The sequence below is a fragment of the Gymnogyps californianus genome, chromosome 5 (genome assembly GCF_018139145.2).
Source record: "Gymnogyps californianus isolate 813 chromosome 5, ASM1813914v2, whole genome shotgun sequence".
NCBI classification, from domain to species: Eukaryota; Metazoa; Chordata; class Aves; order Accipitriformes; family Cathartidae; genus Gymnogyps; species Gymnogyps californianus.
This window is the reverse complement of record NC_059475.1, coordinates 68,143,259-68,168,530: the sequence shown is the minus strand read 5'-3', so window position 1 is coordinate 68,168,530 and position 25,272 is coordinate 68,143,259. Positions and strand designations below refer to the sequence as shown.

Below are 25,272 nucleotides of genomic sequence, written 5' to 3'. Positions count from 1 at the left end.
ATTTTTTTCCATTTCAGTTCACTTTGCAATTAAATCTCGTTATTTCCCTTACACCAGTTTCTGGTGTTCGTCTGGATCCTACACAACAGCTGCAGCTGAATATAGGCAAGCAATAAAAGAGGAAAACAGCAAAATGAAGAAGTTGGCAAGCGGTACGCTTGGGCCTCGCAATTTAAAAAGCTGAGTACATTGCAATTTGGCCGACTCTCTAAATGGTAAGATTTCCTTCCACACCCATCCCCTAGACATATTTAGAAATAGCTGTGCTACTGCCAAACCTCTCTGCTCGTGGCAGCAGAAGACAGCAAACCCTTCCTCGGTATTTCACCGGGGCTGTCTCCACGCCGGTACGCGAACGCCGTCTCCAAGCATCTTCACGGTGCTACTGAGCATCTGGAGATTGTATCACAAGATGCTGGTGTCGCCCCCCAAATACCTCCCGAGATGCTCACGGGCATCTACCAGGACTGCATTTCAGCTCCACTATTTTAGGAAAAATGCTACTTTATTTACCAGCGAGGTGTGAAGGAAGAAAAAAAGGTTTAAAGAGGTTTGCAATGGCAAGGAGTAACTCCAGACAGCTTTGCCTCCCGGAAAGCAACTGTGCTGTGGCTGTGGCTCCGCGTGCTAACAGGCATGGGAAGAGCCCTGGGAACGCTGCATACCTCGGACTACCAAAGGGTTTCAGTGTTGCAAAAAAAAAAAAACCCCACAAAAAAAAACAACCAGCGGCTTTTTATAGAAGTTTTTTTGGCAACTGAGGGCGTGGAAATATTACAAATACTTCAGAAGTCAGAGGACGTTCTGTACTGGAGCGGAGACCATTTATAAAGAAAAAAAAAAAAGGTAGGGTCATATTCAGCGTCTAGACTGCTGGACGGTGTCGCCTTGCTCGGGCTGGGCTTGCATCACACCACTCCCAAATGCCACCGTCACCTCGTCTCAGGTTTGGTGGCTGGAAGCTGAATCAAGGAAGACTGGCTATCGCCTTCCCATCACTCACACAGCCTTGGGCACCTTGTTATTTTGGGGCAGGGAGAGGCGAGGGGAAGCAGCCCATCATTTTTGCAGGACTCTCCGCATCCCCTCCCTCCTCCCCTGCCCCACAAGCTCCCCGGGACAGGACCACCCTTACCCTATGCCAAGAGGGTCCCATTTTCCCGGTGTCCCTCGCCCCCAGGGAGCTGGGGACCGGAACGAGACGGGATGCGGGCACGGAAACTGCCGCTGCTCGTCACAGGATGCTCCTCAGACTTCATTTTCCAAAACAGGTGATTAATTCAGATGAAGCTCTTTGAGGATTACGAGGCAGGAGCTGGGTGTGATGCTCTACCAGCCTCTGGGGAAAAAAACCCAGAAGACCTGAAGGGAATTTCTTCATCTTGCACAGCCTCAGGGTGGGTAAGGGAGGGAGTAGTCATGAATTTTGGAGCGCTTCCTCCCCGAGCTGCCTCCTCCCAGCTCCGGCACCACGTCCTCCTCTTGACGCTCCCAGCTCCTACCAGCATCAACTGGAATGATCCTGCTCCTATGCTCAGGCTGGAGGGCACCGTAGGTCCCAAATCTTCACAGCCAGAAGAAGAGGAGAAGGATGCAAGCTTTTACCCCATCACAGCATCTCCCCTCGCCCTGCGGCTCTGCAACATACGCTGTTTCCCCACGAGAAGCAGCATCGCCCAGGCAGGAAACGCCGAGGCATGGGAAAAAAACCTTCACACTTGCATCTCGCTGTTTGCTTTTCCTCTCCCACGTGCCCACACAGCAGCAGCTGATCCTGCCTGGAGTCCCTTACTGCTCCCAGGACACATGGAAAAAGAATACAGGCAGCAGCAGGAGAAAGGGGATGCTGTAAAGCAGCAGCTTAAGGGCATGAGCAGATGCAAGGCATCCGCTGTCCTGGAATCAAATGAAGCCGTTGTGGAGGAAAAGAGGATTTTTCCGCTCATAGGATGGTGGGTTAGCGTGAGCTCTGCAATGCAACCTTTGTGGAGGAAAAGAGGATTTTTCTGCTCGTTGATATGTAGGATGATGGGTTAGCGGGAGCTCTGCAATGCAGCCACATGTCCTATCTCCCCAAATCCCACTTTCCAATGAGGATATTCCCACCCACACCAATAAAGTGCTGCTCTGCGGCCACGTCAAATTGCATTTGTGTATTTGACGGGCCGTCCGCTGGGCAGAAATATCTCCCCAGCGGGCCGATGCGAGGAGGGGGGCACGCGGGAGCCCCGCAGGCAGCACCCCATCCCAACCTCCGCGCCCCGCTGCGGGTCAGGCACGCAGCACAAACCTGTGCCGCTCCAAAAAAAAAAAAAAAAAAAGTGAAGTTTTACTTTCTCTTTCTCTGGTCTTTAATTGCAGATCAAAGCTGGCCCTTCAGGCCGGCGTCGCCTGCCAGCAGCTGCTCCCGGGCTGGCTTCCAGGCCACCCTTCGGGTGAGGGCTGCCCATCCCATCCACCGCCCTGCTCCTCTCCTCCTGCCTGCTCCTACCGCAGGCAGGGTCAATCCGTGCCGTTAACCCTCCTGACCGGTTGCTGTGGGAATTGAGGGGCTGCAATCCAGCGACTGGGAATGAGATCGTGTTTTTTTCCGGCTTCGCACGACCTCCGAGAAAGCGAGGGATGTGCGAGCGGCTCCAGCATCTTCCCACAGCCACCTCCGGGCTGCCCCCCGGGAGCTGCAGCCCGGCCCGGCGGTGAGAGATGCCCTTTGCAATAACTTCGCTCTGCACGAGAACAGGGACTTTTCTTTAAAAAGCAACCACACACTGCAACGGTGACACCTCTGGGTACAATTTAAAGGGAATATAAGAGAAGGCACAACCCTAAATAATTCACCCAAGTGTGTTCCTGCTTGTGTATAGAGGCCTTTATAAATGCAACCGGATAGAGTCCTGGCAACACGAGGAATTACTTAAATTACTCATTAATCATGCCATATGCTAAAATTGCTGAAGTGTGTAATTAAATGCTCTGGGGGCAAAGGCAGCAAACAGTTATAGCCAAAATATGAACAAGTCACAAGCACAGTTCTGTCGGCCGGACATTGGTCCAGGCCACACTGGACCCTAACTTTAGAAATCAAGGGATTTGCAGAGACAAGAGCTATGGTGTTAGAGCAGGGACTACTTCTTTCCCCTTCTACCTTGAAATATCTACTCAGTTTTCCTTGGGGAGACAATTAGCGTGATTAATACGGGGTATGAGTGCTCTCTACAGCCAACCTGTGCAGAGATGCTGTGGAGGGCAGGAAAAGCTAATGGAGAAAAATGGGGCAGCGTAAACACTAATCTGGGGGGCACAGGGAAAAGAAGGAAACAGGCGGGTTGGGAAAGTGTTATAGCACGGCCTGCAAGACCCCAAGAGAGGGTTGTGTTGGAGAAAAAGGAAAATGCAAGCTCCCCAAGTCGGGATGACCCCACCACCCTACAGCCGCTCTAATTTTTGACAAGCTGCGGCGGGCACCGAGGTGTGGGCAGATATCCCCCACGGCTTCCAGGAACGAAACACCCTGTGCAAATTCACCATGACACCCTCGGGGATGATTTTGCATGCCAAAAAGCAGCAGCCCCACTCGCCCGGCAAGCGCGTGACCTCCCGGCTGAGATTAGCTCCTGCCTCCATCGTCAGTGCTCCGCTCCGGGATCCTGTGCTTGAAGATGTGTCTGACCTACGGCACAGCACCAAGGTCACACGCAGAGGAAGAAAGGACAGGCCGTGACCAGCATTTGCATGGAGTGGTTTGGTGTTTGCCCCAAGGAGCTTCTGGATCATATATATAAATATATATATATATATACACACCAAGACCTCCTTGGGACAAACACCAAACCATATATATGTGTCTTCCCACTGGGAAGCTCTTCCCTGGACCACAGAGGCATTTGGACACCTATATTTTATATATATATATAAAAAATAGCAGTATTTGGACAAATATTTCTTATCTATATAACATATAGATAATATACATGTGTATATTATATATTAAATATAGAAAAGTTAAGATATATTAGATATTATATTATATTATATTATATATAAAAAAATAGTGGTATTTGGACACCTATATGATATACACCTGTATATTGTATATATACAGGTCCAGGGAAGAGTATTCCAGCCCCTCCAGCTCCAGCACTGCCACCTCCCTGCATCCCGATCCCCTCTTCTCTCAAGCCGATGTTGAGCCGATGTGGCCGTCTTCCCCGTAGCTCTGCTGAACATCTGGCTCCCAGTAAACATAAAGACAAGGGCTAAACAAGATTTAATCGCTTTATTCGGCCACGTAGTTTCCGTCCGTCCTCAAACAGCTCGGGCTGGTAAGAGTCACTAAAAGGAGAGTGAAGTTTCCAGCAAAAATCCTGCTTTCCCCAAAATCGGGAACTTTGATTTCAGTACGTTGGATGCCACGGAAGGAAAGTCAGAGCCACCCTCGACAGATGTGTTCCTCCTGCCTGCTGCAGAGAGCTCCTACCACGGCTGGGCTGCAGCTATCCGAGCGGCTTTTTCCCCTTCCACATCTTTAAATATTAGCATTATTCTGCTGGTTTGTTCATAAATACACTGAGAGCCTTGGAGCTGAATAAATAGCTGCTTCAGGCCCATGTAAGGTTCTGACTGCTTGGCGGCGTTCAGTGAAAGATCTCTTGTTACGTGCTTAACTGTATCAGAATTTCCTGACGTGACTCACTGCTAGAAAGATTCATCAGCAACCAAGCGGATGCCTGCGACCTCTGTGTCTAGCATGACATTAAAAATGGCAACGGGAGACAGGGAGGGGAAGCAAAATGGACTGGGAAAAAACGCTGGCTAAGACTTTTCTATTTTAAGGAGAAATTGCCCAATATTTATATTTAAAAAAAACACCCAGGAAAGAAATAGCAAAAATTCTTAACCAGCTATATATACTGACCTAACCGCGGAGGCCACACCGTAACACCGCACGTACGGCTGAGCTCTTCCTGCCTCATGAAATAACTGGGTCAGCCAAGAGTAACCCTAGCTGCTTTTTGAGAGCAGAAATAGATTTACTACGGCCGAGGTCGGGTTGCAGGCTCCTTTTGGAGAGGAGCAAGCGGGAAGGGCACCGGTACGGAGCGCACGCCGAGTGCTTATTTGAGTTCCTTGAAGAGAAGCTACCATCTCCTGGGGTTTTTTTTTGGGAGAGAGAAAGAAGCACCAGCTTCTGGGATAAGAAATTCGTGAAGATGGGTAAAAAGTGATGCACAAAAGCAGCAGCCTGGGACAAGCCCTGTGTACCTGGTAGGAAATCATCTTTTCTTCTGGGGCTTCTTCTCAACAAGGGAAAGGAACGTGAAGAGGAGTTGGGGAGGAGAGAGGGAGACTCGGTTCCTTCCCTCCACCAGACAGTTTTACAGTGAAGCATCATCACTTAATCTCTAATATGATTTTCCACTGGAAGAGAACCCACGGAGCTGGCAGGTTTCCTATTTCAGGGTTTGTTTTTCATCTAGCACATAAATTTGCAGAAAAAAAATTACGACCCGACACCAGCAGCTTTAACATAAAGCAGGGCTGCTACTGCCTGCCTAAGACGAAACCGAGAACAGCCTTGCTACGAAACAGAATTCAGCACAGAAAATGTATTTCTTCTTACGTTTCCGGTACAGTCGGTCCCGTTATTTAAGTATTTACACATAAAAGGTTAGATTTGCAAGGGAAAAAGAGCGGACATCCAAGCTGCTTGATGCCCAAGTGACTGTTGGGTGTTTGAAGCTGGAAAATACCAGCGATTTAGTAAATTTATGAGACGAGCACGTGCACCGAAGGAGAGGCAGGAGCCAAACCAAACGACAACCCCCCCACCGGCAGCTTTCGGCACTCGCTACTTACTGAACGTTTTGCAGATGTCAGAAACCGCCTTGAAGACCCTGTCCGAGAAGTTGACTTTCACCTTGACGTACTTCATGTTGGGCAGCTGAAGGCGAAGCAGCTTGTGCTGAGGTGTGAACTGGAGCTTGGCATCAGCCTGTATCCCGTATTTGTCCAACGTCCAGTGCGTTTTAAGGAGCCAAGTTTTCTTCTTTTCCCACCACAGCGCGTGATCCGACCAGTCTTTCTTGACATCTGGAACAAAGAAAGCATTTTACCAGTTAAAACCGGGACCAGAATGAGCCTTCAAAAGACAAAAGCAGAAGTTTAAATGCGTTTCACCGAGAAGTGACTATCGATCCAAAAACGCTGGCAGCCCTTTTCAGATACAAATAATACCTTGTACTCAATAGCATCTAGAAGCCACCTCGGAGATAAAAGTAGGAAAGAACCCAAGAGGAATAAGGATGAGACACAACGTGTCCGTGGATCATTCAGCCGGGCAGCAATGCCAAGCATGAAGCCAAGGGGGTCATGAACGACCCGACACCTTCCCCGGGAGGGATTTTGCACAGCTTTTTAGGTTAACTATCAATTTGTGGGTTTCCCCATCCCCACCATGTACGGCACCTGCGCTACCCGAAGGTAAGTCCAGCCACCTCAGCACACACAGAAAGCAGAACTAGAAGGAGGTTTGCAAGAAGAATTAAATAGAGACACCGTGTCTTCTCCAGGTCTTTCAGTTTCTACAAACAAAACTGGAAAATTCCCAAATGAAACTAAAAGTTACTTCCCAAAGGAACAACAGTGCAAAACCCAACAGCCACTTCTCCTTCCAGCAGGGACGTAACCATGGGGTCTTTGAAGGTCACGTCCAAGTTGGGAAGCATTTTGGGAACCAAAGCACGGAGATAACTCCAAAAGACAACCGCTGGGCAATATTTTCCCTAACACCTGGAATATTTTTGCTAACACCTGCCCTGCTCTCCCCGCAGCTCCCTGCCATTCCTGCAGAGCATCTTCCAGTCCGACAACCACCAACCGGCGTTAATGGTGCAACGTCCCCTCCACCACGCAGGAGAAAGGGAAGGAGAGGGGGAGGGAATGATCCAGGCGCTGCAGCTGCATTTTGCAAAGCCTTGCTTAACCTAAACCCTCCATTTCCAAAAATACTGACTGGGGGGTGTGTCAGCATCGACGGCGACAGCCAAAGCTCTCATTTCAAAGGAAAAACCAAATGTTTCCGCAGGATGTCATCTGGGCAAGCACACGAGAACCTCAGGAGGCTGCAGGACAAGTTACAGGACACTTCTGCACTCGATATTGCAAATGATAGAGTTACTAGTAAGTTCTGAGCTTATGGACTTTGTATGAGGATTATTTTAATTTTCATAACAAAAAAGAAGCCTGAAAGCAAAGCACTTCCCAGGTTAAAGCACCGGTAATATAATAATTCAGTTTTCAGCTCCAGATCTTCCTGTGATCCTGGCTTCCCAACATGAAACATCAGTTTAACCCAAATTAAAACTGCCAGCTGACGTTTATTGCAACAGCTCCTTTCTCCAACCTTCGGCAGCGATGCTCGTGCATGGCGGGGCACCAGCCAGAAAGCCAGGGGCAAACCCAGCAGAGCCCAGGGGTGAAGGCCCAGCAGACACACCACCAAACAGGTTGAAGGTATCAAGGAACACACTCCAGGACAGACATCATGAAGACTATCCCCACGAGCCATGTCTGAACTTAATCAAGATGAGAACAGTGTGACAAATGAACTTTTTTCTGTCCCTATCTGAAAACGGGATCTCAATCTCAGGGTTACTGAGAAAAGCCAGCAGAAGTTTTTTTTTTTTCTTTGAACTCCTGGTCTAATGGCATAATCACGCAGCCAGAAAGTGGAAATGTTCAGCTAGACTTTTCAACAGCTTTGTACAATCAAATTAAACAAAACCAAATATAGAAAAGCATGCAACCTTGCACAAGCCTTGGCTACTCTCAAAAAATTCTGAGAAATCATTACAATGGACTTTGGTAATGAAGTCCAACTTCTGCCCTACTGAAAGCTGAACAAATTGGCACTGAAGGTCTGGGGGAGGAAAAAAAAAAGGCATTTTGAATCACTAACAGAAGGGGATTTGAGTTTACGCTGCAGATTAACCTTTCAGGCCATGGCACGAACATGCACAGCATCGTCTTTCGGCCTGAGAGTAATTAACACTTTGAATTAACAGTGAGATGTTGGCTATGGCCAAAAAGGTAAAGGTTTGTGGCTGCCCCACGGGGTAGTTATATATAAAAGAGCTTGGCAAATATTTAGCAGCTGAATTGTGGCGTTGAGTTTAACACTAACACATTGACAAGAAACCTTCGGTGCTTTGCAAGGCAGCGGGTGCAAGCCAGGGCTTGGAGCAATCCTTGCACACCGGGGAATGCCAACCGCCTGGTTAAATCTGATCAAAGGTTTATAAATCTTCACCAAGGGTCCCAATTCACGAGTTACTGATTTGTCGGGGTTACAGCTTTACGACAAGGCTTATTATTTCGGCTCAGTCTTTTCCCATTTACTGCTGTTAGTTGCAGGACTGGCCGTTTCATATTGATCAGAGCCCGGGTAAGTCTCCGAGCACTGCAAACTCATTTTAGAGATCCCAGACCTCAAATTCGAAAGGTTACTACAGGTCCAAAACCATGCTGCAAATCTCAGCAGAGGTGTTTGTAGATCCAGAAGCTCCTCTGAGCTGTTAAATGCTCCTTGCACATCCCTGAGCAGCTATTTCCAGCCACGAAGTGTACCAGCCTTACGGCAATGCCGCCACGCAAAGAAGCAGAAAGAGTCGGAGCCGGCAAGTGTTCATCAGCGTCTCAATCAAAGCAAATAACAAAAGAAACAGGCTTGTTCAGTGGGATGGGAAAATCCACCCATATTAGTTTAAATCAGGCTGATTCCTGCCTATGGCACAGCAAGGGGAAAGGAACACCAGAGCCACCAGGATTTAGGTGCCCTCCGTGCAATAAAAAAGCATCCTCCCACCACGGTCACCTTCGGCAAAGGAGAGCACAGAGGGATGCCTGGAAATGAGCTGCACACATTTGCTAGGGTCACAGCAAATCATTGCTGCCGATGCTCCCCTTCCAGGCAAGGAACCTGCCAGGTGAAGGCTGCGGGGCAGCCCGGAGGGCTGTGGAGATGTGGAGGCTGGAGCATGGGTTGGGGACAGGGAGCTCCAGGAGCCCAACGCCAGCAGCAGCTCCCGCGGGAAAGGGAAGCACGGCGCTTCCTTCCCGGCATCAAAAATAATCCCCGCTCCCCGCTTCCTCCACCTCCCCGCACGGCCTGAACCGAAATCTCAGCTGCTGGGAGCCTGGGAGGGCTGGGGAACCCAGCCGCGATTTTTTTTTGAAGAAGAAGAACCTGGTTTTGCATTTGCCTCCCAAAACTGTGCCAAGAGGTAGAGATGCGGCACGGGTGATGCTGAGGACATTTTGTACAGCAAAACCCACGGAGCAAGCTTGCTGTTCACCTTGAAAAGCTGTTCAGACGGTCCTGCAAATGCAAGAGGCATCTTAAATCACCCAGACGGCTGCAGAGACCTCTGCGAGGACAGATCATTATGAGAAGAGGTGAAGGGCTGCTCAATAAAGTGTTTTAAACCTTAGACATCCTTAGCTTTCAATTCACGCCAGTGCCTCGCCACAGTCATACCACACCAGCTTGTCCAGCATAATCACAATTGCAGATTTTTATTCCCACAGCTACCACTAAATTCACATCTAGAATTCAAGTAGCAGAAAATAAGTCTTAATTGAGATGCGTACGAAGTGTATTTTAATTCCGGGCTTGCTATTGCACAGATACACATGTACACAATTACCATTTAAGCGACGAAGTCGAATTTTGGTGAAGTGCAAAAAAGACAGAGGCAGCCCCATCCGCTCTGCCTGATGGCCCATTTATCCCATTTATCCCAGGAGCCGGCTGCTCCAAACACTTTCCCTCTGCTGATCTGCGGATTTGAAAAGTCCCTTTTCTGCTCCGGTTCTGCAGCAGCTATTGAACCTCCTTTCTTCAGAAGCATCACCGTCACTTGGCAGGCTCTCTGTGCGAGCTTATGACTTACTAGCAATAGTATACAAGTCTCCAGCGTTACATAAACACTGTATTTGCCTTGTTATTTTGGGATATCCCCTATTACAGATGGGCTCTCCTTCTGTGCACCGTTCAGGACAATAGAGCCCTGATACGACCAAATAAACCTCTCTTTTTTTTTTCCTCCCCTCCCAAGCACACGGTTAAACCCCACTAGATTGGTATTTGGAGAGCAGGAGACTCCAGCAGTGGTGGTCTCCACCTCCGGGAAAGGCTCCCGCAGGGTAGCACCAGATCCCCTTTCACACACACATCCCTGATTAAATCCATAGGACAGCAAAGAGCCTACGAACGCCTCCAGCACCTTAAGATCGGAGGCAGATTATTAAAAAGCTCCTGCATAAGCTTGAGTAGGTACGTAGGGAACTTCTGCAAGTCTGTCTCCTTTGCATCGTGGTTTTTTGTTTGATTTTTGGAAACAAAGATTTGCAGCGGAAGCTGGTTTCCCTGCAACACTCTTCACTTTAGGAGGGGCGGTGGATGCAGCCAAAGCAGAGGTTTTAGTTCATTTCTTAATTATAAGTGACGGCTTTTAGAGCAGCGGATTCAAGTCTTCAGCCCTCCCGGGGGAGAAATATGGAGGACCATCCTCCTCCGGTACAAAACATGGCAGAACCAAAGCCCATCCATCCCACTGGTTGTTTTTCCATTGGAGCAGGATTAGCACAGCAGCCTTTCCCGGTCCTGGCTCTTCCCCAGCGGTGAGTGTGCACCAGGGGTGCCTTTAATGATGATTATTCCTGCTCTGGTCTAGTCACGCTCGGGAAGCTGAGGTAGCAAAATGCCTTTCCATTACTCACACAATGCTTCAAATTGCTCCATATATATATAAATAAAAATATATTATGCATATAAACATACATATATACACACTTGCATCACATATACATACATATATAAAAAATATATGCAAATATACACACACACACAATATATGCATATATAAAATATATATACACGTGTCATATATACACACACATGTTTATACACACACACACATATATATAAATACTATATATATAAGATACGGTGCAAGGACTGAAACCAACTCACAAGCCAATCATTTCCTCTTGCAAAAAGTAATTTTTGTACTTGGTAAGCTACGGAGAAAAAAAACCCAAAAAACCCCCCAACTTTGCAGCTTTTCAATGAGTTTGGTGCAGATGGGCTGAAATTGCTCGAGGGTTTTCATAAGGATGGAAGGAAAAAAACAAGTGGGTTGCATTTCTTTTTTTTTCTAATTAATATGCAATACACGTTTTATTGGAAAAAAATACAGATGCGGACAGCACATTTAAAACCCCGACTGCAGGCAGCAGACAGCTCCAGAGGCGGCTGGGAGACTGAAGTACCTTCAACCTCAAATACCTGCTGATAACGCATTAATCCAGCGCTCGCAAGCCCCACGGAGCGGCCAGGGGCTCTCCAAGTCAACGGCTGGGTGTTGGCTGGTTACACACCCCTCTTGGGAAGCCGGTGGGGAAGAAAAACTCCTTCAAAGGAAAAGAGACCTCCAGCAATAAATAGCTGGGGAGTGCCTCGTGTGTCCTGGGCGAGCTCGCCGGGAGGGGATGCACCCTCCCCTCCGCCCTCCTGTCCCCTCGGGATGCACCGCCTCGCCACCGTGCACGGAAAGCAAGGCAGGAGTACTGAAAAACTTGAAAAGGAGAGCAATTTAAGCCTAAAAGTAAAAAAGAGGGGAGGAAAAATAAAAAAACACCACCAAAAATCCTTGCACATAACCTCACGTGGTTGCTTTGGTAGGTTTTCCTTTTCCACGTACTATCAAGCGGTGTGTGTCAATGAGGTCTGAAGGCATATCTTCACATCACTAAAAAAATCAGAGAATATTGCAAATGTTCCCGAAACATTCAGAAATACCAAAAAATGGCTAATCTGGCGCACGGAGCAGGACAGAGGTGTTGGGGTAGGGCAAGAATAAAGAAGCTTTTTACGACCAAGAACGCTGCTGAAGGTCCCGCTCCAGCCAGCGCCTGCTCTCACAGTCGTTAATATTATTTACTTTTCAGAAACTACTGATGCAACCATTAAGTACTGCTGCGTTTCCTTCCCCCGCCTGCGGATGCTGGTGCGGGGATCGGCTTTTGCATCTCAGTGGACCGGATCGAGACCCACACGGTTTGCTGGGGAGGGCTGCAAGATCGTCGCTTGCTTTTGAAAGGTCCTCCCAACCAGTGCGGGATCGGGATTTCAGGAGATTGAAGTGCCCAGGCTACTCTGCGACCCTACAATGCCAGTGAGCTGACCGGCTCATTTTGGGCTAACGTCGTTGCGGTCAAAAATAAGTCAAAAAAAAAAAAAAAAATCAAGCCAGATTTATTTTTAATATATATTTTTAATATATTTATTTATATATAAAAATATAAATATATAAACACACAGCTATGTGTGTGTTTATATATTTGTATTTTATGAGTGCATACACACACACACACACACACACATATATATATCTATATAGCTGAACACATTGCTCCCTACAGGGAGGGATGGGACGTAGCCTCCTCGTTGCTCGCACTGACCTCTTTAAACCCAGATTCCTTTAAACATGCCAAAGCCACTCCTTCTAGGACAGCTATGGAAAAAAAAAAAAAATTAAAACCAGAGCTGTTTTCATTTATCTTGAGTCCAACAGAAATGCTGATGTGTTTTGCTGGGTGACACGGTCGCTGTCTCGGGGTAGAATTTGTTTTTTAGTGTGGATTTGAGTCCTCTGGGGTATGGTGCACACTGGAGTAGACTCCCCTCCATCCCGCAACGGGGATTTAATTGCAGAGCAAAGTTCAAAATGGAACAAAAATCCTTCCAGCCTCTGGTCACGACACTTGAAAAATTATACTTTGCAACACGGAGATAAACACCCTATAAAATTATTATCAGACTGCTGTAATAAAGCTGTAGCCACGACAATCTCATGCTCTTGGTACTAATGAGATTTAAGAGGAGTTTTTAATCGCGTGCCTCATATGTATTTGACCCAGGCTATGAAAAATACAGCGTACAGCAGCCACTCTGCAGCAACCACCTGATAAATACAATAAATACGAAGTGGTACCTCAAATTCTCCTGTATCTACCACCATGGGCAACTATCACCACTATTTTATCCTACTTTGTCTTCAGGAGAACAAATGTTCAGGAGAACATCTAGACACACCCACGGAGGTGTCCAAAACAGGGTGGACGCGTGCTGGAATTTAAATTTAAAGAAGAACATTTCTTGCATGAAAAATAGTTTGACCTATTAAAAAAAAAACAAAAACAAAAAAACCCCCGGACAAAAGCAGCCTTGTTCTCAACGCTGTGATTCCCGTGAGCGCAACCGAGCGCAGGAGACCTCCCTCTCATCCTGGCATGCCAGGGGACACGCACGGTTCACGGCCGTGAAATCCTGACGTCAAAGCACGCCGTGCAGTCGCAGAGAGCTATTCAAGAGCAATGAAAAAAACGGAGAAGGAAAAAAAAAAAACCAAAACCACCTGTGGAGGGCACTGAGCACCTCGGGACACAACGCTGAATACCGACGTTCTATGTGTCCTTGCTCAGAAAAATTATGGAGCGTCTTCTGCTAATGAGGGAACATGCTGCTGCACTGCTGGAAAAGGAAGTGTCCTTTTATTGGGTTTATAAGTGAGGTTTACAAGGGCAAGCCCACGTCTCGACAGGGCAGGGACGGTAAGTGAAGCACCGAAGAGGTGACAAAAAAAAATGCAGCGGTCAATCTTTTTGCTACGCAAACCCACGACCCTCCCCTGAAGAGCCCACCACCTCCAGAGCCCAGGAATGAGGCACGGCAAAAGCCCCTGTGAAATTTTACCGCTTGGTTTCTAAATCGCTGGTTTTGTTTTATAATCCACGTGCGGAGCAGGGACATTTTACGAGCCCACGCCATCAACGAGCATCTTTGCAAAAGCATGAGGCTGATACATCGAACCCAAATGCCCCCCGAAACGCTGCTCCTGGCAGTGCAGGGCTTTGCTCCTCCACGCTCCAGCAGCTTGACCCACGGGATACTGAGCTTTCAAGCATCTCTGCCGGAGCCAGATCCGCACGCAGGCTTCAGGGAGAAAAGCAAATCCCGACAAGCCTGAAAGTTACTTTTTTCCTAAAGTAAACTCTAGGAAGGAAGCTCTTTTCAGTGTTAATAGGATTACTCAACTAGCACTTGGAAATTTAATTCATTAAGATGCCACAACAGTATCTACTACTCGCACTGCTAGTACAGAAACACAAATACCTCCTCCTCCTCGGGCTGAAATAATTTATCTCGTGCCGGCCACACCGACAAGCACCTTTGCCCTGAACGGATGCCACTCACCTGCAGAAAGAACAGCAAAACCCCCTTTAAATTTGCTTTACACCTCTGATGCTATCCCACGAACGCAAAAGGCACAGGCAATCCGTACCACAAGCTGTGAACCGAGCATATGGTGTTTGCCCTAGAGGTACCTACCTACTTTCATTATGGTTTTATGCATAAATTTATTATATGTAGATATATAAAAAATAAAATCTATTTTATTTCTCAGCATCTATTGCAGCAGGAGGTCTATGGGTTTCTCAGAGCTGCTCACCTGCGAAGTACAGCCATACCCAACCGTGTTTAAACCCCTGAGCAGGCAGAACAGTTTTGCAGCAATGCTGAACCCAGCTGAAACATCAGGAAACTCTCCGGAGGAGCCGAAAGCCTGGGCCACCTCGGCTCCCCAACACCCCCAGGCTAACGAGCACCGATCGGCTCAGCAAGGTCTTTGCAAGCGCCGTGCACCCTTGTTTTAAATCCCTGCACCAGCACCTCAGAGCAATTTGGCTTGCTCATTTTTCTACGGGAGGGAATAAAGGAAAGCAAGGGTGGATTATTATTTTTTTTTAATGTTATTTTTTTTAAAACAGGAATTTTACAACCTGATTTTGCCGAGTGTTTCCCCCCCCACTCATCAAGCACTCCTCCGGAGGAGGCTTTCACTGGCTGCTCCCTGCCTCCCATGGAATCACAAGAAATGGCAGAAAACTCAATTAAGGACTGCGGTTTCCATGATTCATCCAGCACAAAATAGGAAGCATCGGACAGAAACACAGCAGCAGAGGAAGGAAGGAAGGAAAACTACTTCTCCAGGGAGCACTCAACTGCCTTGACTACCAGCCCGGGCACTCCCTCACCCTCCAGCCGTGTATCACACTTCCCTTCCCTCACCAAAAAGGAAAAGTGCCCCAGGGTGACGGTGCCAGCAGTCTGCAATCCTGACTCATCCCCAACAACGAACGTGCAAGGCATAAGGGAGCTGGTCCCTGCCAAAAAGACATCATATCCCGATAACGGAGCCAAAGGACGTTTGGCGAGACGGATGCGTACGGCAGATAAAGGAGGACCCAACGGGCCACCTGAATTCCCAACCTCTCATCTGAAGCTTCGGTCTCACCAGGCAATTCCCCAAGCGCGCCTTCACGATGGTTATTCTCTGATAAAAGCTTAACCCCCTGGAAAGAGAGGTTTGTAACCATTGGGATGCCTCGGGCAGCCTCATCCCACACCAAACCTGAGAGCCAGTGTTGGTCCCTCTCCTGCAGACCAGGTGGGATCCTGGTCAGCAGGAGAGGGACACCAAACCTTCCGGCATCCCCCCGGGCAGAGCAGAAGGGAAAGGAGCCTCGTCCCTCCCTGGCAGTGATGGCAGTCAAAAATGCTTCACATGCCACCAGCCTTCCCACGCACGTGTTTTGGGATGAGCTCCTGGGGCAAAGTAAGTTTTGGGGTGAAGCTGGTCTCTGCCCTAGGTCCTTTGCAGAGCCATGGGGAGATGCCATGGGGAGGGGATGAAACCCCACCATTTTTCTTACTTATTTCTGCATCAGTTAGCCCAAGCTCATTGATGCACACAACGCACTTTTAAAGGGCTTTAAGACCTCCAACCTTGAGCTTGGGTCCACCTCACCCATCACGCAACCAAGCTCAGGCACAAAAGCCGGAGGGCAGGACGTGCGGGGTGGCGGAGAAGACAATTTCTGCTGCAGACGGCTCTTTGCAGACACGGACGTCGTGTCGAGCAAAGCTCTGTGTATTATCAGTAAGGAAGGGAAGCTCAGCAAGACAGCGATATAGCTCTTTCCAGGCAATTTCATAAAACGCAGACTTTCTAATTGAATTTGGAGTTTCGGCAATTAACCCTTCCAAAAGTATATATGCCTGCAGGGACGAGGGGGGAAAAAAAAAAAGAAAACGACCACCAAACAAACATGCATAATCGGCTGGTAAGAGATTTAAAATGTAATAATTGGCAAGATGAATTTTTGGTTGCTGGCTGGTTGTTTTGCAAGCTAAAAAACACCCGAAATTATAAAGGGGAAGGTTTATGCAACTGCTGGTGTGCCTGTCTGCCTGCGTGCACCCCCTCCCAACGCTGTTCTCAACCTGTCGTCCAAATTCAGCCACTTTTTACCAAAAATTGGAGGTCTCCAAGATCCCACCTGATCTGCAGGAGAGGGACCGATGCCAGCTCATGGACATGCCGTGCACAGAGCTCCCGACCAAGGTTCGTATTTGAACGGCCACCAAGGGCGAGCCGCACCCAGAGCTGCTGCAACCTCGCTGGAAAACGGGTGAGCGCAAGAAAAGCCGAAGAGCACAGTTCTTTGAAAATAAAAAAGAAAATAAAAAAGCTTTCCTCTGGTTTGCTGGGCACTGTTCTTCCCCTGCCCCATCAGTTCTACCTGGTGGAAGCTCCAGCCTGGACAACACGAGCAATGTGCAAAAAGCAAACGTGGGCAAGAAAACTAAGTTACTGCAACTCTGCTCAAACTCGTTATTTCTCCATCCAGCAGGAATTTGGGGTTCTTAGTATTTTTCCAAATTGTAACACCTGAAAAACCCTGAAAGCCGCCGAGAACATTCAGAACCGAATCCCACCAGCTGAGAAGTTTTGCTCGGTTTTGTTTCTCTGCCCCTAAGCTATTGGTTAATTCACATTTCAGAACGAGAACAAAGAAATGCATCTTCTTTAAGATGTTTTAACACTACGAGACTTTTTCCCCCAGGCACGCCCAGGGCTGGATGCTGGGCTGAAGTCGGTGTGCCATGAGCTCCACGAACACCGTAAATCTCCTTCCTTCCCCTTGCCTGTAAGAAAAACCACAACCCCCCCCCCCAAAAAAATAAATCCCCTAAACACCCAAAATTGGAGCTCGCGGTGGCGGTGTCACCGGTGATGTTGAAACAACTGAAGTTTGCAGTGCAAATACTCCCTCTTCTCTTTCCCAACTTGGTAAACACTCTCCACAGCCACAATTCCATGCAGTTATCCACAATCCTTTTTTTTCCCCTGCCCATAATCACAGACCAAGGGTTAAAATCCAGGTTCCTGGTTTGCTTTTTATAATGTCCCATAGCGGGGTTGCAAGAAGTTGCTCATAAACCCACAGCGGTCTGCAAGCTGCAGACTGACAACTACCAAATGCCATTTTTCTAAACCAAAAATCAGAATTAGGGCACGATTTTACCCCAGCACGCAGAGGAGGATGGTGCCTGCTATGAACGCAACCGTCGCACACGTAACAACACAGAAAGAGGGTTCAGAAATCCCTGCCAGGGAACACCCGGAGGCATTTGGCTTCTATAGAGAAATATTAAAACTATTTTGGGTACAATTTGTTTGGGTTTTTATATGGTTGAGAGAGACTCAGCCAGACGCCCGGGTGAAATGCAAGCGCTGATGGAGAAGGGTGGGGAAAAGGAAAGGATGGCTATGGGGGGAAAAAAGAAAGAAAAAAAAAAAGATGATTTCTATCATTTTGGCTCTCTCGGAGTGACGCGAGTGCAGCTCCCCACACCGGCTTCCCCGCGCGCCTTACGTCAAATCGAAACCTGAGGGAGCTGGAAGAGGAAACTACTGATTTGGGCTGGGTGGGAGCAGCAAACCCAACAATTTCCTGTTTGTGGTATGACAAACCCAGGCTCTGGTATTCGCGGGAACGCCGCCGCCGCCTCCCGTCCCGCTCTCTTCCCCCTCCGACCGGGATCTGTGTCATCGGCCGGGTTCTTTCGAGCCAAAGCAGATGGCTCGTAGCGAAAGAATTAAAAAAAAAAAAATTAAATTAAAATAAAATATAAAAACTTGAATTTTTTTTTTTTTTTTTTGGTTTCCAAGGAGTCATTGCCACTCCGGACAGAATTATTAATTGCCGTGACCGTAGCTTGGAGCTGCCTCCGTATGGCGTTTACCTACCCCCGCCCCAAATTCCTCTGGTCATTGGTAGTTCAGATGAATATTCCACTTAGGCTAACAAAGAAGACATTATTTGAGCCACAATCCTGCAATTTGGTGTGAGCCTACGTAGAAGCTTCCTGGAGTCAAAAGCTGGATGTAAAGTAAAGAGCCAGCCCCGCACGGATCAATGTGCACGGCCAGAGAGTGTCTGTGTTAATAGGCACTTGCATATTCTCACTTAAATGCCATTAAAAATGTGTTATTCAGGGGACAAGGATTCAGCACAGGTCACTAGCAAAGATATTAATCAAGTGGCAATATGTAAATGCAGGGTGCATTAGCAGCTCCTTTGGTCTCCTTGAAGACGCTGCTGAAGCAGGAGCATCCGTGCCTCGAACATCTCCGCTGGGCAGCATCCGGCAGCCTCCAGGGTACCGCTTTCGCCTCAAAACGGCCCAAAACCCTGCCTGTTTCTGGAGCAGGAGGACTTTTGTGCTCAGCAGCATGCCAGATTCCCCCAGCCTCTGTGCTCACCATCCCACCTCCCACCAGCTGTGTAAGTTTTGCTGTTTAAAAGCCTGGGATGAGGTTTTCCCAAGGAAATCTGGAGCGGGGTCAGTGCGGAGCATCAGAGTCCCGCCTGCCCAAACCGCAGCAGCTCGAGCTGCCCTCAGCAGCAAACACCGCCACCATTTATCACGTTATTTGAGACAACCACTCACCACCCTGCCTCAAAGGGAATACAAACAGCTTCTCGCAAGCCTCCCGGCGTATTAAATGGCACTCAGAGTCCTCTCATGAACGCCATGTACTTGAAAAGCAATACTGAGGAGTGCCCGAGCGCTGATTTTGAACCAAAACATCCTTCTTGTCTCAACCGACAACTGACGGCCAGACGAGTATCTGCAGATCCTGCAAATGAAGATGCTCAGCTGTCATCCTGGCGGCATGGACCGGAGAAAAGCCCTGACCATACTCCAGGCACCAAGCACTGATGCTCAGGTAAGTATTTTTGCAAAGCGTGGCTACAATAAAAACCCTTCCTTTATTTCTCTTTAGCCTCCAGGCATTTCTCTTGCCTCCCCTAACAGGAAAGCACACGTGGTCACCTAGTGAGCCCCTACCCAAGTCTCCTTGGAGAAGTCCAAAGCAAAAGGAGCAAGTCAACTGCAAGACAGCACTGCAGACTCATCCTGCCTTGTGTTCGCAATAGAAGTGGGCTGGGGCGAGGACTCTGCATTTCTTTTACACAGCCTTAAGCTGTTTCAAAGCGTTCATTCCAGTTTCAAGGCAAAGAATTTCCCCAGCAAGTCTCATGACGGCTCGGAGCATTTATAAGCACTGCAAAACCTCAAACACAAACCTGGGGAAATCAATGACGCTGCGCTTTCTTGGTGTTTTATTCACAACCCTTTAAGGGGTCCATTAAGAAAAAGAGACTTTACAGGGAGAACACTAATACTTTCAATCGATCTTGCAAAGAGTACAGCTGAAGTCATTGGCAAGATAACATGGGCAGAGTCCATTCAATGGTGAACAGAGCCCCTGGGGTGAATCCCAGACACATTTGCAGGCTAAAACCAGCAAAAGAAAGAACCTGATGTGCTACAATGTGCTATGTCACCTAAAACAAAACACTCTGCATGTGACAACTCCCGTGTCAGTCCTCAGGTGACATCCCGCCCTCTCCCAAGTGATGAAAAGGAGATAGCGGAGGAGCTGCCAATGGGAACAATGGAGTTTAAACCAGTTGCCCAAACCCTTATCGAAGACGTGATTGACAAAAAACCCCAAGGCTTTAGAAGATGTCATCACTGCCTGCCATTATCAGCCACTCTCTATCGAGGGCGGGGGGGGGGGGGGGGGGGGGGCTTGCTTTGACGTTTATCCCCGGTACAAGCGTGCACGTGCGCCCATCCTGGCTCAATAAAATGGGGATGCCACCACTCCACGGCCGCAGCACCTCGAGCCATCCTCCCGCCTTGGCCGGGCGATGCAGCAAGCGTTAACGCCTTTCGGTCCAGAAGGACTGCTGTAATTCCAAACCTAGCAGGGTTTTTTTTTTTTCATTCACTTATCTATTTTCTCGAGGTACAAACCCTTAAAGGTGCTCAGTCCTCCCCCAGTGCTCCCAGCGAGCCCCCGCAGCTGGAGCCGGCTGCCACGCATATACTGCCTGTAAAAGAAACCTAGAGAGAAATCCGCATTTCCATTGCAAAACTTCTATCCACGGACTTTCTGAATCTGCCCAGTGCACATTTAGGTCACCTGTCTTAAGCCATTCCTCTGCCAGCCACCATTTGTCCCCCCTTCCGTGTTTCTGTCAGCTATTCTTTTATTCCCACTACCGTACAGAGCATCCCCCAAACGCAATCCTGCGTTTAACGTACATCCCACAAAGCTCCTCCCAAGTGCATTTCAAAAAAGCAAGGTTTTTTTTTTCTTGCATGTGTTTAAAACAGCCTGAAGTTGACAACAACAATAACCTGCGTTCACTTCCTTCCTTCCTCTGCTCCCAGTGATTTTAAGCCTCATTTTTTTGTTTGTAAGTAAGTCAATAGTGGCAAAATTCCTAAAAACCCCTGGGTGAATACCAGGAGTTTCCAGTACAGACCCCAACCCACACGGACCAACTAAATACTACTGCTCTTAAAACCTCAGCAGTTTTTTGCTTGTTTTTCAGAGATGACTCTGCCAAGCACACGGCACGGCTCAATTAACTAGAGTGGCTTAATCCAGAGGGATGATAAATAACAGGGGAGCGAACAGGTCATTGCAATTCACTTGAGTAACCAGAATTCCTATCTGCTGCTTGGGTTTTTTCCAATCCCTGCCTGCATTAGTGACAGATTTTAATTGCCTATTCCCAAATAGTCCGACCGCAGCCGCTCTGCGCAGGCAAGGACTGAGTCGACAAGATTTACTGATACCTGCAGCCTCGCAATGAGGGAGGAGAGACTTTCCTGCCTTCCTGCTCTGAGCGCGGCATCCCAACACGCGTCCCCCGTGCACCCCAGCTCTCTCCAAGGCAAAGGGCTATTTACTGCGATCATGTTCTCCTACAAGCATCAGAAAATACTAATGTAAATCTAGATTTTCCCTTTTCCAAGCTCTCTTGCCTGCTGGGAGGAGGGAAGGCATTTTTTCCCCCCACTCGCTAACGGCTGAAGAGCTTCTACCAGCAGCCTACAACCAGAGCCGGGCCAGTCTGTTGCAAATTCACGGCAATGCCCTAAACTTCAGTGAAACTCTGGGCAGGCCACAGAAATCTGCTTTCCCTGCCCTCCGGCAGCACGAAGCCTACGGGAGGTTTGTCCCAAAGGATGGAGCCAGCAAACCCCTGCCCAAGGCACAGCCCCCCCTTCCTTCCTCCCCCCACGACGCGCAAGCAGAGCAGTCCATAGGAGATCCCAGAGCTGCAAGGAAACTTTATTTTTAAGACATTTCCTTAAAACTCACAGCAAAAAATGTGCTTTGCAAAAGGTCAATAATTTTTTTAAAGCTGGGAGTTGTTAAAAAAGGGAAACGAACACCGGCAGGGACAGAGGAACGACGGGGAGGGACAGGTTAAAAACGCAAGGAAAGGGTTTCAACGCGGAAAAATTGCAAAATTAATATATCTGGAGATGAAGCAGCGGCAGAGGCTGGATGAAGGAGGGCATTGAGGAGGCACACGAGGGCGAGGAGCGAGTCCCGTCCCACCCCGCTCTGCTAAACCCGACCCTGATAAACTGGCAGGAGCTCAAAGAAGAGCCATAAAAATAATGAGAGGGCTGGAAGAGCTGACACGCAGGAAGATTAAAAGGAACTAAATACGTATAGCTTGGCTTGGTGACAAAAGCCAAGGGGAAAGGGAAGGCAACAGCTGGAGATATCCGCGGGTCTTGACTGTCCCAGGGAGGGGGGCATTGGGGCCGAGCCCCCCGGGGGAGCACCGTCCCCGCTCCCCCCGCCGGGGCCGGCGCTGCGGCCGCTGCATTCCTTCCCTCTAATACAATCCCTAATTTAACAAGTGGAGAGGATCCGGGCAAACACATTTTGGGGGGGTTAGGGGGGGATATGCATTACGTCAGGCGCTAATTTAGGTCCTCGTTGGCCTCCATCCCCGTGCATGCGCCCGGCTTTCGGCACACGAGTCGGCCCCGGCTCCGCTTCGGCTTCGGCCGGCCCCGACAGCCAGCGCAGCTCAAAACTGAGGGGAGCATCGCTTATTCATTTGCGATCAACGGGATGGTTTTTCATCGTTTCTAGAAAGCTGTTATTCTTTCTCCCTAGACACTGAGTGCTCAACTTCAGCAAATCTTTCTGCAGCTCCAGCATAAAAATAACAACAGCAACAAAAAAAATCAAGTTTTCGGAGAGTCAAGGCTATCTCCAGCACGAGACCCTTTGATGCGAGTGCTTGCTTCCTTTTGAAACAAGCGTATTTATATCTGTCTCTTCCTTCCTTTAACTTCAGATAATTAATAAATCAAAACCTAAGCATGGTGGAAGACGGTATTTTTAAAGTCGCATGAGAGCTCTGCGTTGAACCGGGACCTGCAGGCGCAGCTGACAGCTCCGCTACTCCCACAGCCGCAGGCACGCGCGGGGACCTTGCAATTAATATTTTATTTGAGCAATTACAGTCATCGGCCCAGACTGTACCGTTGAGTAAACACACCCGAGCCATAAAGAGCTGATAAAAAGACAAGGGGGACGTTTGGCGAGGCAGAGCTCCCCACGGCCGGCAAGTTGGGGCGCTCGCTGTCGGCGGGGAGCTCGCCCGAGCTGGCTCCTCCGCCACAAAGCCGTCCCGGCTGCTTCGGCCGCGCGTTCCCACGCGTCCCAGACAAACGGGCTCTTTGTCCAGGTACGCACCCAAAGCCACCGGACACCGCGGTGTCCCCGGTCCCAAGCCCAAGGCTCCCCCCACCCACCCACCCACGCCACCCGCGTTAATCCCCCCATGCTTGCAAAGGGCCCTCGGAGGCGCGTCCCTCGTCCAAAGCAGCGCGGAGCCAGCTACAACTTCGGAATTAAAGTCTGCTGTAAACTGGAGAGCACCCATAAAAATCCCCCCCCCCCACCCTATAAATGAAGATGTTTCCCAGCTCTGTGTAAAATCCTGGGTGCAAAGCAGCCGGCGGACAGGGGCTGAGGCCCCGCCACAGGCAAACCAGCCCCGGGGTGTAAAAGTTTGGCCAGTTTTGGCCCGAAGCGGTTCGGAGGCGGCAGCACAGGGTGCTGGCTGGGCAGCGGGCTGGGAGCAGGGGGGCTGCCGGGCCGGGGGAGTGGGGGCTTCTGGGTGGAGCGTGGAAGGGTGCATGGGGGAGAGGGGCAGCTCGGGGCTGGGATGGGGTGCTGGGCAGGCTGGGTGCTGGGTCCCAGGAGTGGGCAGGGTGCTGGGATGGGGTGTTAGGGCAGGCAGGGTGCTGAGTGCCAGGGCAGGGTGCTAGGACAGGCAGGGCGCTAAGCAGAGGGCTGGGGCAGGGTGCTGGGTGCTCAAGCATAGTACTGGGGCAGGGTCCTGGGTGCTGGAGCAGGGTGCTGGGTGCTGAAGCACAGTACTGGGGCAGGCTCCTGGGTGCTCAAGCACAGTACTGGGGCAGGGTCCTGGGTGCTGGAGCAGGATGCTGGGTGCTGAAGCACAGTACTGGGGCAGACTGCTGGGTGCTTAAGCACAGTACTGGGGCAGAGTGCTGGGTGCTCAAGCACAGTACTGGGGCAGAGTGCTGGGGGGAGCAGGGTGCTGGGTGCTGAAGCACAGTACTGGGGCAGACTGCTGGGTGCTTAAGCACAGTACTGGGGCAGGGTCTGGATGCTGGAGCAGGGTGCTGGGTGCTCAAGCACAGTACTGGGGCAGGGCTGGATGCTCAAGCACAGTACTGGGCAGGGTCTGGATGCTAAGCACAGTACTGGGGCAGGGTCCTGGATGCTAAGCACAGTACTGGGGCAGGGTCCTGGATGCTCAAGCACAGTACTGGGGCAGGGTCCTGGGTGCTGGAGCAGGGTGCTGAAGCACAGTACTGGGGCAGGGTCCTGGATGCTCAAGCACAGTACTGGGGCAGGGTGCTGGGGCAGGGTGCTGGGTGCTGAAGCACAGTACTGCGGCAGGGTGTTGGGTGCTGGGGCAGGGTGCTGGGTGCTTAAGCACAGTACTGGGGCAGGGTGCTGGGGCAGAGTGCTGGGTGCTGAAGCACAGTACTGGAGCAGAACGCTGGGTGCTGAAGCACAGTACTGAGGCAGAGTCCTGGGTGCTGGGGCAGGGTGCTGGGTGCTGGGAGGATGCCGGGGCAGGGTGCTGGGCTGGGTTGGGGGTGCGGGAGGACTCACCGAGCTTCTCAACGAGGCGCAGCATGACGCCGCCGATGTGGATTTCGCCGGTGACCCGCAGGGTGACGTCGCGGCCCAGGTCGGTGACATGGACGCTCAGCTCCCACGTCCCATCGGCGTAGCAGCCGTCCGGCATGCGGATCCCGTCCAGCGCCATGGCCCCGGCCTCCTGCGCCGCCAGCCGCGCCTCACCGCCCGCCCGCCGGCACGGCTCGGCTCGGCTCGGCTCGGCCCGGCTCAGCACGGCACGGCACGGTACGGCACAGCCCGCCTCCGCGCCCCGGGGAGCGGGGGGGTGAGATGTGGGATGGGGGCGCGGTGGGGCGGGATCGGATGGGGGGGGCGGGGGGGGTGCAGCGCTGCCCCGCCGCCCCCCAGCCGCTGCCTGCGGGGCCGCCGCGGGAGGAGAAGGGGCGGGCGGGGAGAGGGAGGAGGAGAAGGGGGGGAGAGGAGGAGGAGGAGGAGGAGGAGGAGGAGGAGGAGGAGGGGGATAATAATTAAAGGAAAAACGCGCCCCGCCGGGCCCCTTGGCCTTTTATGGAAGCGAAGGACGGAGCAAGCGGGGCCGCTCCAACATCCGGGACTCGCCGGGGGGCGGCTCGGCCCGGCCCGGCCCGGCTGCCGGCGGGGGCATCGCGGAGCGGGGCTGAGCCGCGGGGCGCAGCCGGTGGAACCGCGGACAGCCCCCCCCACCTCCCCCCGCCACCCCCCCCCGTCTCCCCGGCGCGGTGGTCGGCGGTCCCGGGGCGTGCGGAGG

At 50.3% G+C, this 25,272-nt stretch overlaps 1 protein-coding gene across 4 annotated transcripts in view; it reads right to left on the bottom strand.

Moving 5' to 3' along the window:
- Positions 1-24,841, bottom strand: part of FERMT2 (FERM domain containing kindlin 2) — a 51,400-nt gene extending 26,559 nt beyond the window's left edge. For 3 of the 4 annotated variants that reach the window (XM_050897422.1, XM_050897423.1, XM_050897424.1), the window contains exons 1-2: positions 24,516-24,710; positions 5,857-6,090 (exon numbers count right to left, since the gene is read on the bottom strand). In XM_050897422.1, coding sequence (XP_050753379.1) covers positions 5,857-6,090; positions 24,516-24,672 — 391 coding nt within the window. In that variant the 5' untranslated portion in view covers positions 24,673-24,710. Of the gene's footprint in view, positions 1-5,856; positions 6,091-24,515 lie in introns of all 4 variants that reach the window. The other variant, XM_050897425.1, reaches the window with a different exon arrangement.
- Positions 24,842-25,272: the final 431 nt, after the last annotated feature.